Consider the following 13986-nt stretch of genomic DNA (forward strand, 5'->3'; position numbering starts at 1 on the left):
ATGGGCTCCATGATGATTCATAATCATCAGCAGGAAGCAGATGTCATTTCACATGAAACATTACTCGATGTTTCAGGTATTTACCAAAATTAGTTTTGGCTCAAAAGAACAAAGTTTAACGATTCACCAGAGAATTTAGATGAGCAACGGTGATGGAAGTGTATCGTATGGTCTTGGCTTTTTTTGTGTGATAAGGAGTCAATGCTTCCTCTCACTCTTCTTTAAAAAAGATGGCTAACTTTTCTACTAACACAGCTCAATGACAGATGACATTACAAATAAAAGCTGTTTGTAGCTGTATCTTTCAATTCATCTCCATCACATTTAAAACCAACACTTTAAGACATTTGAAAAAAATAACAATAAGACTAACTGTTTTGGGGGGAAAATTGAAATCACACTTACAGTAAATTGGCTGTAACCCGGCATTGAGAGAGAGCGTGAGGACAGTATAACAAAGGCTCCTAATCTTCCATCGATCAGTTCATCTCACTGTGTAGTCAAATTGTAATCCAAATGAGTCGTTTCACGCCCTCGTCTTTCTTTTTCTCTCCATTTCTCTTTCTCTCCATCTCTCTCACTTCTCTGCCTTGCGCTCGCTGTTTCTCAGCAGCATGGAGGAAAGGTCTTGGTTGTAGGAGGGATGACTGACAACAAAAGTCCATCCTCAGCAGTGTGTGTTGCGTTGCCTTGCATATGACTAAGCCTGAGTCATCTTTCTCTTTTCTTCTAAACAAAGTCCTGACTTAAAACCCTCACGCATTGAAACTGGCTTTTAAAATTTTACCGGCACATAACTAGTGGGAGGTATCTGTGTGTTTGAAACAAACAGAAAGCAGTACGGAACGAGTTGTTCCTTTCTTTTTAATAACTAAAGTGATTTACCAGTTAGGTATAGCATTACACTGTATAATTTTCTTTTTTGGCCAATCATTAACAAAGTCACAGAAAAATAATGGCTAGGTCATGAGTTTTACCCTTAACCCTCCACCCATCTCTTCCTGTCAGCTGACACCTTCCCCCACCCCCATCTACCTCTGTACACCCCTTTCCACAGCTCACGTTGTCCGCAGTGTAATAGCATCAAGGTCATCTGATCTGTCATCCCCCCTTCCCCCTTCTTCCTTCAACTCTCGTCATCGCTAACTTTATCACAAACACACACGCACTCACATAACATAAGACCCGCCCTCCCGCTTCTTCTCACATGCACGCAGAGGTAAAGACACGGAAGGCTCTCTCTGTCAACTAATGCAGAGGCCAGCTTTAATGATTTTTTCTCCACACATCCAGTACACTCCAGAATGAACACAGTAATGGATTGTTCACCCAGGGTCACTGGGTTTGTCGGTGGGTGGAACAAGGGGCTGCAGGGCACATTGGGTTTAAAATGGGAGAAGCAACACAAAGTCTGTCAACGTGACTGAACAAATAAGACTAATATGTTACCCAATATCCAAACAGAACGATGGCTGCTTTATTATTTTAACCGTGGCGACTGTCACCTCCTTCCTATTTACAGTCCCCAGGATGGTTGGTGTACGGTTCAAGGTGTGTTTGGGTGTGGATTATAGTAGTGAGTGCAGGGCGTCAGGTCTGAGTCACATCTCCTGACATTCAGCACGTGCAAGTCAGCACGATTCGCTCAGCTGGGGTAAGCCTGCCCCCCACCCCCGTTTCCAAAACCCCCATCGCTACTCCTCACAAAGAGAAAGGGAGGAGTGGTTACGGAGGGAGGAGAAAAAAAAAAGGAAAGTTGGTGATAGGTGGGGTGGCTGTCAGGGTGGAGCCACAAAAAAATAATGAGGTTTTGGGGGCAGGTCTGTTTTTAAGAGGCAGCTCTTTGTGCTTGTAGTTTGGGAAATGAAAAGAAGGAACAGATTAAAATCAATATACAGATCTGCTTCTGATAGAAAATGTTGGGTCTGAAACAAAGAGAGTCACTGAACAGGTGGGAGGGGGGCTGACTGATGGAGAACAAGACAGTTGAAAATGCTTCAAGGCAAAATAGGTAGACTGTGTACGACTACCTGCCAGCCTCATGTGTGCCAAGTAATGAAGATCAGAGTAGTCAAATCTGATTAGATGATGATGTATCTTTGCTACATGCTACACACTGTATAAGTATCTATGACAAGTGACACATACAGCCTGAGAAACTGGGAAATGCTTTTTGAGGTAAATTAAACCTTAAATTTCTTGGAGAAAAGAGAGAAAGCAAGAGAAACCTCTCTCAGCCCTGCACAGTGGCTGGCTGCCAGTCTTGTCTCTCAGGACTGGGGCTAAGATTAGCTTCCCATATGTTCAAGTCAGGCATAGCTGGACTTAAAGGGCCAGTACGCTACGATTCACTATGATGCGGTACACACATTTAAACACACAAAAGTATAAACAAGGTCAAAATGGCCTTAAAGGAATTCAAATTAAGATCACAGCAGTTGATGACTGAATGAGATGTTTAAGAACTGAGTGATTCAATCTATTTCTGAGCTACAGCCAGTTTTATTCCTCACTGTGATCAGACCAATCCTCCAATATTGCAATACAGCAGCCAACTAGATTTATTCCAAATATACCTGAGCAATCAACATCTTCAAGTATCTGTTTCATTAGTAACCTATTGAAGCTCCAACAGCTGTTGCGCTGCATTACATAAAACATGGCAGCGTCTGGCAGCAGAGGGATTCAGGACTGCATAAACTCTATGCCCAGTGGGAGCAGCACAGCCACCGCCAGAGAAGTGAGAGTTAAAGAGCTCGAGCAACAGCTGAGGGCTCCTCCCCCTCCTCTTTCCATTCATTTTTTATTAACTGCGGCACCAGGCGGCTGACAATCTTTCTCGACGTGAAGCACAGGCACAACCAACTAGATGCCAACGAGTTCAAGTAATCGGACATGCGGTCTACTTTTCCTCGTGACACATACAGGACTGACAATAGATGTTTCCTTATTGTCAGACTAGATATGGCAAATTTGGAGCGCATGGCAAGACTCAATATTTTCATAATTAGCTTAAATTTCACGTGATGGCCCTGGATGTGTAGCATGTTTGAAATGCTTTAGGGTTCTTTGGAAAGAAAACAAACAATACATGATACAGCTTAGATACAACGAAGGAGCTGCCTCCTCTTTGGTTTGCATGCAGGTCCTCCATCAAGGTTAAATAGGTAAATGTGTTCAGTCAGCTGTTTAACTGCAGACCGTGGCTCACGTTGAACTTAATCTTAAACGTCACATCGTCAACACCGTTCGGTGAAGATTAAAAGTTAAAGAATGAACAGATAACTATTGGAGTGTCACTGGATGTGGGTAACCAGACTTCAGCTCTTCACTGATTGAGCGGAAACTTTACAGAGCAGCAAATACATCGAAAGCTGACACTGAATGGAAGAGGTGATGTCAAACCCTCCACTTCCTGAGTCTGTACTATATACCAAACCGCTTACTACACACATACACATGTGTTGCTGGCTAGCTGGTCACGTGACCAACCTTGAATGCTGGGCTAAAATTAAAGCAGTGATGTCATCAGACATTCAGTGTTGCCATGGAATCTAGGTCAGCGTTAACCCTTTGCGAACGAGAACGGGGATTCCACACGCAAAAGCTAAACACATGATTAAGAAAACTTCCATCTGCAACCACGCCATCGCTGGTTTGAAGGCTTCTGCTCTGCTTCTGGCTCCTTCCCAACTCTGTAACTGTGTGGAGTTCAAGAGGAAATCCTGTGTATGGGTGTTAAACAAAAAACCTAAAAAAAAAAATCACACGAGCGCAGTCTGTCTGTCTTGTAACCTGTTGTGGTAACCTCTTAAAGAAAGTTTTGTTTCCTGAACAGCCAATAAGAAACGGTGCATAAAGCATGAAAGTGAAATAAAGCATGTAAAGTGCTGCCCGACCATGTCTGTTGTCACGCTGTGCTCCTGTGTTCCAGCCTTTTGAAGCTGTTGTGTTGGGAGCTGCAAACTTAATGATATTCCATAACAGCTTATTTAAACTGTCAAAATTGGTGCCTTCAGCTTGTAGTGTGTTTTCCATGTTTGTCTTCGCACAGGCAGGGAAATGTTTGAGTCGGAAACAGATCCAGATGAGATAAACGCTCCACCCAGGACATTCACAGCAACCTTTACAAAGTGGAGCTCGGCACAGCCAAAAGGCAAAGAATGCAAACTTGTTTAACACAGGAGAGAACCTGGATGATTTTGTTCCCTTTAAACCAGATGGCTGTATATACTTTGCAGATAAAGGGGCAGCTCCAGAAGGACAGGGATTAAAGCAGGCTTAAAGATAAGGTCAAAGAACAGAGCTGAATCCATATATGGCATCTAAAGTTGATTGACTAAACTACATCGAATGTAACTGTTGTGACTCTGGTCAACGTATTTGTGACTGCAGATGTCAAATGTCATATATTGCCACTGCAGTGTGTGGGTTTGTGATACTGAAGAGTTTGCTGTCATATTCTTGAGAAAGCGTCACAAGATCCTTTTAGTTTGTCAACTGCGTGTTTGATGTTCAGTCCTTTTTTTCACGAAACTTCGTCACCTATCCACAGTTCCCCATATAAACACATGAGCGTGCCTCGACAAGCCAAACAAGAGATCGGCAGTTCTCAGCGGCCACAGGTTACTACGCCCAAGAATCAAACACGTACGCATGCATGACCCACTAACTTTTACTCCCTTTACCTCATTTGACTCCAGAACCTAGGAGAAGCAGGACGGCCCCCTCCCTGGCTTCTGAGCCAGCACGCAGGGTTCCTCCTCCTCCCTCCTCCTTTCACTCGTCTCTTGTATCTACACATGTTTGGTTCTGGCACCAATCAGCGGGCAGCGTGGGACGCTTTAAACTGTGAATGCTGCCCGCTTCGTCACTGAGGCTCTTAGCTCAACACGGCTTAGAAATAAAGTTGTAGTAACTGGACTTAAAACAGTCAGCCTGGAAGTTGTGACACTTGGTTGGGAAGAGTGATGCCATCAGGGATCGAAAGCACCTGTATTCCATCCAGTGGTGATATTAGGGCTAAAATAACGAGCTCATGCAGTCGCCGTGGAGAGCAGCAAAACAGTCAAATGACATCCTGGCAACACAGCTGGGACAATCACAGCTTTGTCTGTGTGATGGTTAGCAACCCATTCACGGAAGGAGACACACAAACAACCGAAACAATGATGTTGACACACATGTACAGAGAACTGGTCGCTGTGTCGACTAAGCAACACGTTTACAGCTCATGAGATGAACTGACAGCCAAAAATCACAGCAATATTAGAGATTATGGACATGCGACAGAGACGACAGACGAACACACACTACAGAAACATAAACCGAGTGACCTCTCTTACCTCAGCTGCTAGTTCAGGATGTCCCAAGCAGCCTCGACTGTTGTCTTCAAAGTATTCCACCTTTTCAGCCATTCAACAGAACAAGAGAGGGGGGGGGTGTGGGGGAGAGATGGAGGCAGAGAGGGATGAGAGGGGGGGTAACAATCAATAGAACAATGCGACAAGGGCCAAAGAAAATGCTTCACCTTTATTGTGGGTGTTTTATTAATGGCAGCGCAACTTCTATGTCATCCTACACGTTATCTCCTCATCACGCCTGTCATCCTCAGCAACCATCAAACCGCAGCTGTGCATGGAGATCTCTTTTCTTTGATTTGTACTCTAACAGTGAGGCGGCACTTTCGTCTGCTGCCGGGACATCAAATGAGATTCCATTTCACTCACAGAATTATGTAATGTCTCCATCCCAACTTGCCGCAGCTTTCAGATATTTTCATTTCACAAGTCAGCTTTTATGACGAGGAAACTGGCAAATCATGCACAAGTGTCAGTGATTAGGTTAGTAGAGGATGATGTGGAAGAGATGGAAGTGGCCCATCAGAAGGGCTGATTACTGTTAAACACGAGCATCTTCTTGTTTTTTGCTCAGTGTGGCCCCCCCTTGTCTTCATGGCCCAGGCTTTCTCGATGTTAAATTATGTGTTTTGTCTCAGGCTGCTCCTCAGTCCCGCCAACCTCCACGCACACATACACACACACCCTCCCCCCATCCCCATCTCCAAGCCCCCACCCACCCACCTATCAATCCTAAAATAGTCTGGAGTGATGAATATTTACCCTCCAAGCCTCGGAGCTGCCTCGGTTCGTACTCCACCGTCAACTGACCGAATCCCCATCAGAAGACTCGGCTCCCCCTCGTCCTCAGCCCTGTCCCTCCGTCCCTTTCTTCTCTCTCTGTGTCTCCCCACTCTTCCTTCTCAGTCTCTCTCTGTCGTCCGTGTTCCAGCAGCCCATTCAGGAAGCCATCTTGTGTTTTTAATCTGCTTTTACATGAGCCCTCGTACGCACGTTCTCTTTCTCTCTCGCGCTACTCCCCCCTCCCTCTTTCTTTCTCTCCCTCTTGCTCGTATGCCAATTGGTCTACCGCACACACGCTCATTCGAAACACATGCACGCACGCAAGAGGGATTTTTTTTCTAAGTGACCGCTATCACTCATTCCTCCCACTCAAGCAGTTTTTTTTCCTCCTTTGCCTCTGCATACATGATGCCAACATCCCCTCATTGGCCCCCTCCCCCTATCGCTCTTTAAACATATATACACTCGTGAACAAATGTATATACACACATACACACACACACGTGCACAGAGCGGTCGCCCGAGAAACGTCACACCAGAGATAGCACACAAAGACGGCCTGTCCACCAATCAGAGGCCTGGCTGGGCTCTGCTGCTAGGGTGAAACTGGAGGAGAGCAAGCGACGGTGCAGAGATAAAGAAAAATAGTAGAAAGAGGAGGTTGAAATAAAAAAAAAAAACAAAGGGGTTTGTGTGTGCGTGTGTATGTGTGCAGCACCATAAAAGAAGGGCTGACATAAAGAGACAAAGTGAAGGTAGGTGGGAGGTGTGCGTGTGTGTGTGTGTTGGGGGGGGTGGGGGGGATGGGTCCTCTCTATGCTTGTCAATTATCTCCTCGAACTCGCCTTCCCTAAACAATGCCTCTGGTATGTGGTATCACTGAGCACCATCTGTGTCAGGGCTGCCTGCAATAACTGGACTGGACTGTGCAGCTCGAGCACACATACACACGCACACTCCTACACACACAGTCCCAAAAACCCCTCTCAAAGAGACACCAGCACCTCCCTGACAGGCAAAAAAACACAATTACACAGCAAAGCCCACCATGCTGACTCACAGCCAGCGAAGGCGCACAAAATGCAAAATGAGGCTGCACGAGCAAAGGTGTCACAACTATGCAGAGAGTCAGCTAGCGCTACGTTCACATACACATGTCCGTGATCTGCAAAGCAAACGCATGCATAAGCTGTCTCAACCTTTCACTTTAAGGGAAACGCTGCAAGAGGCTCACATTTTTTCTACTTGCAGTCTCCGTGAGAATGACATACCGGGCATATTTTAGAGGCCTGTGTTCATAATATTTACATTCTGAGTATGAAAGATCATCTTCCGCTTGCATCTTTTCATCAAACATTAGCGCACGCCTTGGCCAGAGCGTTGAGCATAACCAGAAAGCAGAGGGGGAATTGTTTTGTCTACATCGGCAATTAGTTACCGCAGCAAAGATGCACTTCTCTTTCCTCCCAATAAAAAAAAAACTGTCACCGACTGACTTTTGTGAACTGGAAAGTTTGAACGATAATGGTGTGGCAAACCCATCTGTTCAGATATCGTTTAAAAAATGCATTTAAAAAAAAACAGCAGTGGAGTGCGAGAAGCAGCAAAGGGATGGGACAAAGTCAACGAAAGTTCAGACACGCTGGCGAAGACACGACGGATGGACAGCGAGAGGAGGGAAGACTGTGAGAATCGAAAAGCGAGACAGAGCTGAAGTGTGGCACGGTGAGGAGAGGCAGCCACACACTGACACAGCATTTGTGGTGTCTGTCTGACGCTCCCGTATGGCATGGGAAATCCCCTCTTCTGACGTCAGCCAGGCCACGTGTGTGTGTGAATGTGTGTGTTTATATGTGAGCAGAGGCGTGATAGTGGTAAGCTGGACAGCCAGAGTGGCTGCTTGGCTATAGTGCGCTTTGTCGCAGGTGGGCCGGGGTAGTTGTGGTACTGGAAGACAGCGGTAGTAACAACGTGACTGCAGTACAGACATATTGGTGCGATTGAAGTAACTATAGTTAGAGAGATATCAAATATCAGATGAACTAACGATAGTAAGAGAATAGTAATTTCATCATTTGACAAATCAGACGAATGGATAATTTTGTGGTAAAGAAAAAAAAAAAGCATGATCGTAAGGGAAAAAGGACAATCAGGCACATCTTTGCGCCTTCGTTTCACCGTCCAATAGACACTTGCCAATTACTGACTGAGCATTATCAAAGAAACATCATCATTCATGTTCATTTCATTCACTCAAAACTTATATTTCGCTGCAACCTTCTGACGTTCAAGTCTCCTCAAACCTGTCACTACACACAGAGACACAGCCTACGGTGCACTGAACGGTGCGTTAAATGGATTGCATGAAGTGGGACGGTAGTTGGTGTTTTGTACCGAAAGTGGTTAAAGCTGCTGTCTGTGTCATTATGCAACAGTGAGCTGCAGAGCAGAAGATGGAGGATGTGGCTGGCAGCCAGTAAGGGACTCAGCTGCTACGTCCACACAAAGGTCAGAGGGCAGAGATGGAGAGACTGCGGAGGAGGGGTACTGATGAAAGAATGGATCCTTGGTTCCAGTGCTGTTTCATGAGGAAAACTCTCCAATTCTCAAACTCATAGAAGGATGTTAGTGTTGTTTTTGAATGAATGTCTCTCTGTTACAGTTCTGCATAAAGAGGCTGCAAACAATCCTGGCCTGAGCTGAATAGCTGTCTTGGAATATAAATGCATGAATAAACAGATAGAGAGCAACATGCTGACCCAAACCTTGATGAAATTTCTTGCTACTCAAAAGTTTGATTAAATAGAATATGTAACTTGATATTACTGCAGGTGATGAGTATTATCCAATTTTATACACATATAACTGTGTATTTGTACAAAAATAAAAGTCTAGAAACTCTGTAAGTGGTAATACTTAAGAAGTCAGGGGATCACCATGAAACTTTGTTCCTTAAACATGATTGTACCATCATGTGAGAACTTAGCACCTTCCATTAGATAGTCGACATGTATCAGTCTGGACCAAAGTAACTGAGCAAAAGGCTGATGAGGAGATAAACCTTACCAGTAACGCCCTGAGAATGTTATATTGCAGATAGATCAAATAGATGGAGAGAGTTTGGTTGAATAGGAGAAGAGCTCCCCAAGGGGTCAATGGTTCTGTTATCTACCATTTTTTTAACAAACAACAGCTTCTGGTATGAATGGTACAGTTTGGGAACCTCTTGAAGTGCAATTTGCTGGTTCATAACCCTGACTTACTTTCTTGCACGCTTTATCCAACGATACAAGCTGTATTTAATGTTTAATGTTAACACATTTTTACCTGTATTTGAACACATGAAAGTTGAAGGCAAACGTACAGTAATAGTCCAGAAATGTTAAATGCATTGCCATTCTGATACATTGTCTTTGAAGCTACACTGTGCAATCTGCACTTCCTCCTCTAACTCAGTTACTTTTATTCGGCAAGAATTTGAAATTCAAGCTAATATCAATGTACATATTCATAGATTCACACAAAGTTGAAGCTAAATTAGAATCATTTTAGGGCATGAATTGGTTATTTTCATATAAATATGATTAACTGAGGCACATTGATATTACATATGCTAAATTATTCATACCACGATCACTCTGAAATTCTGTCTAAATTGTGACACCAAGAGACATTAGACCATAACATGATTTACTCTTTGCTGATCGAATGCTTAATGTATCCTTTAAAAGACTAAAGGCAGCTTCTTTCCTTTTCACAGGAAAAAAAACATTAAACACTGCCTCTGCGTTTATGTGAGAGTGTGGGAACAGGAACAGAGGCATGTGCTTGTTTTGCTGTTTATAAGCCTGTGTGGGACCAGCATGAATTCACTGCTTGGACATGCTTTTGTAGTTTATTCTGGTTTTTCCTGCTGACCATCTACTCCATCTTCCGTCCTCCTCCTTGACTTCACAGCCCATCCCCCCCCTTTTTAAGATGCTGGTGCACATACAAACACACATGGCCACACATGCACACCTCCATCAACACACAAGAAAACACTTTAAGAACCCGCACCCTCTCCCTTTCTTTACACACTGACTCCCTCCTCCACACAGACACACAAATACAAAATGGCCTAAGGTTAACCCCCATGCTCATTGGAAGCCGCAGAGGTCAAAGGACAACGTGAAGGCAACTGCAGGAATTCTCCACTGCTGCTGTTTGGTAGCCCTCAGTCTCTCAGCCATGCAAACAGAGTTCACTCATAGCCTGTTAAAAGAGACTTAAAACAATCGTCTTCCTTCCTAATAATATAATGGGAAAGACTTGCATTACCATAAAGATTAAAATATTTTCTACATACCCAGCAGACACACTCAACAGCAAGCTCACATTCACTCCCTCTATCTATACATTTAGTGGAAATGAGAGTGCATGTGTCAGTCTAGTTAATGCAAGTGTCACATGTGCACTTTCACACATGCAAACGCTGCAAAAATGGCAGGGTCTAAGTAGTTTAGGGTGTAGCGAGTCTTTGCTTGCCAATTAGCAGCACCTGCAGCCGTGAAGTTCAATTGTATATGTCTGAGTGGACAAGATGTTTGTGACGTCTGCAGTGGATGTACTATTGCCAGTAGAAAGGATGCACTTCCGGTTCTCTTTTAGTCTTAAGCTCAAGAAACATGATTGTTCTGTTTCAACTTTGCAGAACCCCAATTTCCAGGGTCCTCCTATCTTGTTGCCCAGTAAATGCCCCCATGAAACGGTTATTAGGATAAACTGATGATGGATGGATTAAAGGATGGATGGATGGATGGATGGATGGATGGATGGATGGATGGATGGATGGATGGATGGATGGATGGATGGATGGATGGATGGATGGATGTTTTTAAACAAAAATAGTGTTGGTGAACACCTATTAGTTCAGATATTGCTTACTCCATCATCAAGCCTCATTTTTAGTTTTTTTCCATTTCTCTCCTGTCCCTTTGGCTTTAGAGAGTAATCTATTATTCATGTATTACATAATGATCAGATTGTAGGCACCACATACCTCACTCACATCCGATTCAATCGTTCTCTTCTTCAGCTGTTCACATTTGCGCTGCTTGCAGATCTGTTTGCCCGTCTTGCGGTTCAGACAGTTCACACAGGTACCACAGTTCTCTTTGCGGAGGCAGGGGGTGCAGGCTCCACATTTCTTCCTCCTTTTCTTCTGGAGGTCAAGATTGGGATCTTGGATGGCACTGAATGGAGACAGAGAGAACAGTCCTGCCTGCTGGTGTTCGGCCTCGATGTATTTGCTAAGAGGAGACGTCTTCTCGCAGCCTTTTCTTTGGAAGTAGAGGGATTGAGCCTCCTCCACATCCATGGATAACTCATAAACGTCTTCGGGTGGAGGACCTGGTCCTGCCCTTTGTCTAGGCATGGTGACTCTCCTTTCTTATGCCTATTATGTCTAAAAATTACAGGCACTACAAAACATCAATAAAAACAGTTTTGTTTAAAATGTCTAAGATCATCACCATATACCATCCAAATGCAGCATTAATACTTTTCTGCACTTGCTGCAAGATTGTCTTGTCTTAAGATCAGTCAGATAAAAAATAAAAATAGTCTTGAATTAGTCTAGATATTCAACCAACTCACTTCCACAAGACTTTAGGTTGTTGCCAAAAAAGTTAGCTGAATGTTCATCTTGTTTCCGGGAGCAAAAGTGTACTATGGTATTCTTAGTCAAATGGGTGGCCGTGGAAAATCCGTGTCTGGAATCCATCTATCCCAACTACCCTGAAGAATGGTTGGCGGCCAACCACTTTGTTGGGAGCATTGCTGGAGCTCAGAGATTCATGACATCGTCTGCCCAGCCTGGGTATTGTCTGGAACTGTGTGGAGATCACAAAGAAAATGACAAAAAGTATCAATTATATTCAATTCAAATTAACATAAAGAAAAAGCAGTAGTACCCAACTTTACGCTCCTGTATCTTATATACAGTGTATTTGGTATCTGTGTCCCTTTAAATGATGTTAGGATGCTTTTCCCAATATTAAAGTCCAGCCACACACACCTAACTGTTGTCTGGACATCGTCTGGTTTTAAGACACAGCTGTCAGTGCTGTGCAACGTGTTGGCCCATAGCCATACAGGCGTACGTGCACAGTTTGAGAAGATACTGTGTTTTAATGGCAGACTCCACTTGGACAGGGGGGTTTATGTCTCCCTGAATGAAAGAGGGGGATGATAGGTTGATGCCAGGAACAGCCCTCTTTGTCTCGGGGTCGCGCACTCCAGTCAACCGTCAGTAAAGTGAATTGTGCTGAGAAAACCCAGTGTTTCCTTTCTAATGCCTGGTTTCACATCCTGCAGAGAAGAAGGCTTTTTTTCACGTATCAAAGTTTGGGGATAAGTTAAACGTTGGGTAGTATGGCGGCCATCTTAGCCGTAATATGGTTGTACTTAGCAGGTATATAGTTTGAAGTTCAGAAAAAAAAATCATTTTTGTGGGGTGCTCCTTAGCTCAGCTGGTTGAGGGTTCAAAACCCTGTCTGTGGCCCTTTTCCTTCATTTAATTTCCCTTTTTCTACACCCACATTCCTGTCATCAGATATTTAAATATTAAAAGCCCCTATTGCCAAAAAATAAATAAATAAATCAAATTCTACTTCTGTTAGTGGTCGTAATGCTTTAAATATTTGGTGAGTCATTTCAATATATTTCACATTTATTAATATAAGTTGGGCTGCAACTAAAACTCTGTGTCTTGAGCCTCTGTGGCTAAACTTAGTGCTTAGTTGTCACCATTTTAGGCATGTATCTGGTGCTTTTTAAAAGCAGCCTTTCAAACTGACTTAGCTTGGGATGAAAACTTGGTCAAATGTGACAGTGCAGCAAACATTAAATGGAACTTAAAGTTCGCAAAAAAACCACTGTCACTTACATACAAACTAGAGGTAAAGCCTTATAATGACACAAATACTGGGTTATCTATTACACTATGCATTTGCAAGTGAAACATTGCAGGGGAGTTTAATTTTACATCCTTTTTATTTATGCCGTGGGTTTATTTAATCCAACTATTTACACGAGTGTCCTCCGATGTAAAACGCTGACTCGACGGTTGGGGTTTCTTTAACAGCAAGCTATAAATCACTGAACACGTGGCCTCATCAGCTCGCGCTAATGTGCGCGCGAAGTCACTACTGTCAGGTCAATAACGAGCTCCCCTCCGCTACTGTTGTTTTTGTTACTGTATGTCCACGTGCGTTGCGACAGGGATCCCTGCAGGGGGCCAGGCCAGCCCACACTGATCAAAGCACTCAGATAAGGACTAACAGCTATCCTCAGATTTACATTAAGATACCACCTGTTATCTGTGCCGCGGTACACATCCACAGCCGTGGGTTTGGGCACGCGGCTTATTACTTAAGGTGACAAAAACAGCACTTTCTCCGTGACCACGCGTTAAGTTTTACACTCGCGTGACCACCTCGAACAAGTCAAAAAGCATGACCACTGCCTTTCATATTTATCTAAAAGCATTTCCACGCCCTTCAGTTTACTGACAACAGTTTATACCGTTCAGAACTTTAAAACGGGACTGAATCTATGTGTTCAAAGAAAAATAAAACATTCAAAACATGATAAAATAGTTATAACTTACCATCAAATGCCTTGATATTCGTTCTCCCTCGCATTAGCCTTTAATTTCTGAAGATAAATGTTGGCGAAAGTATGAGAAGATAGAAAGAAAAAAAAGTCAAATAGTTTTAGAGAAAAAACTATTTCACATTTTTTCCTCACTAAAAAACTAACGAAAGTAAAGGGAAGGATAAAGTTAAATGCCCAGCGATAT

General features: G+C 43.5%; 1 protein-coding gene across 2 annotated transcripts in view; it reads right to left on the bottom strand.

Annotated features, from left to right (window-relative positions):
• tet3 (tet methylcytosine dioxygenase 3) overlaps positions 1-6368 on the bottom strand; it is a 30125-nt gene extending 23757 nt beyond the window's left edge. The window contains exons 1-2 of one of the 2 annotated variants that reach the window (XM_075468314.1): positions 6123-6368; positions 5346-5405 (exon numbers count right to left, since the gene is read on the bottom strand). Coding sequence is in view for 1 of the 2 variants with exons in the window: in XM_075468313.1 (XP_075324428.1) it covers positions 406-429 (24 nt within the window). In the remaining variant the exon portion in view is untranslated. Of the gene's footprint in view, positions 1-405; positions 908-5345; positions 5406-6122 lie in introns of those variants that run through there. The other variant, XM_075468313.1, reaches the window with a different exon arrangement.
• Positions 6369-13986: the final 7618 nt, after the last annotated feature.

Source organism: Odontesthes bonariensis, chromosome 6 (genome assembly GCF_027942865.1).
Source record: "Odontesthes bonariensis isolate fOdoBon6 chromosome 6, fOdoBon6.hap1, whole genome shotgun sequence".
NCBI lineage: Eukaryota > Metazoa > Chordata > Actinopteri > Atheriniformes > Atherinopsidae > Odontesthes > Odontesthes bonariensis.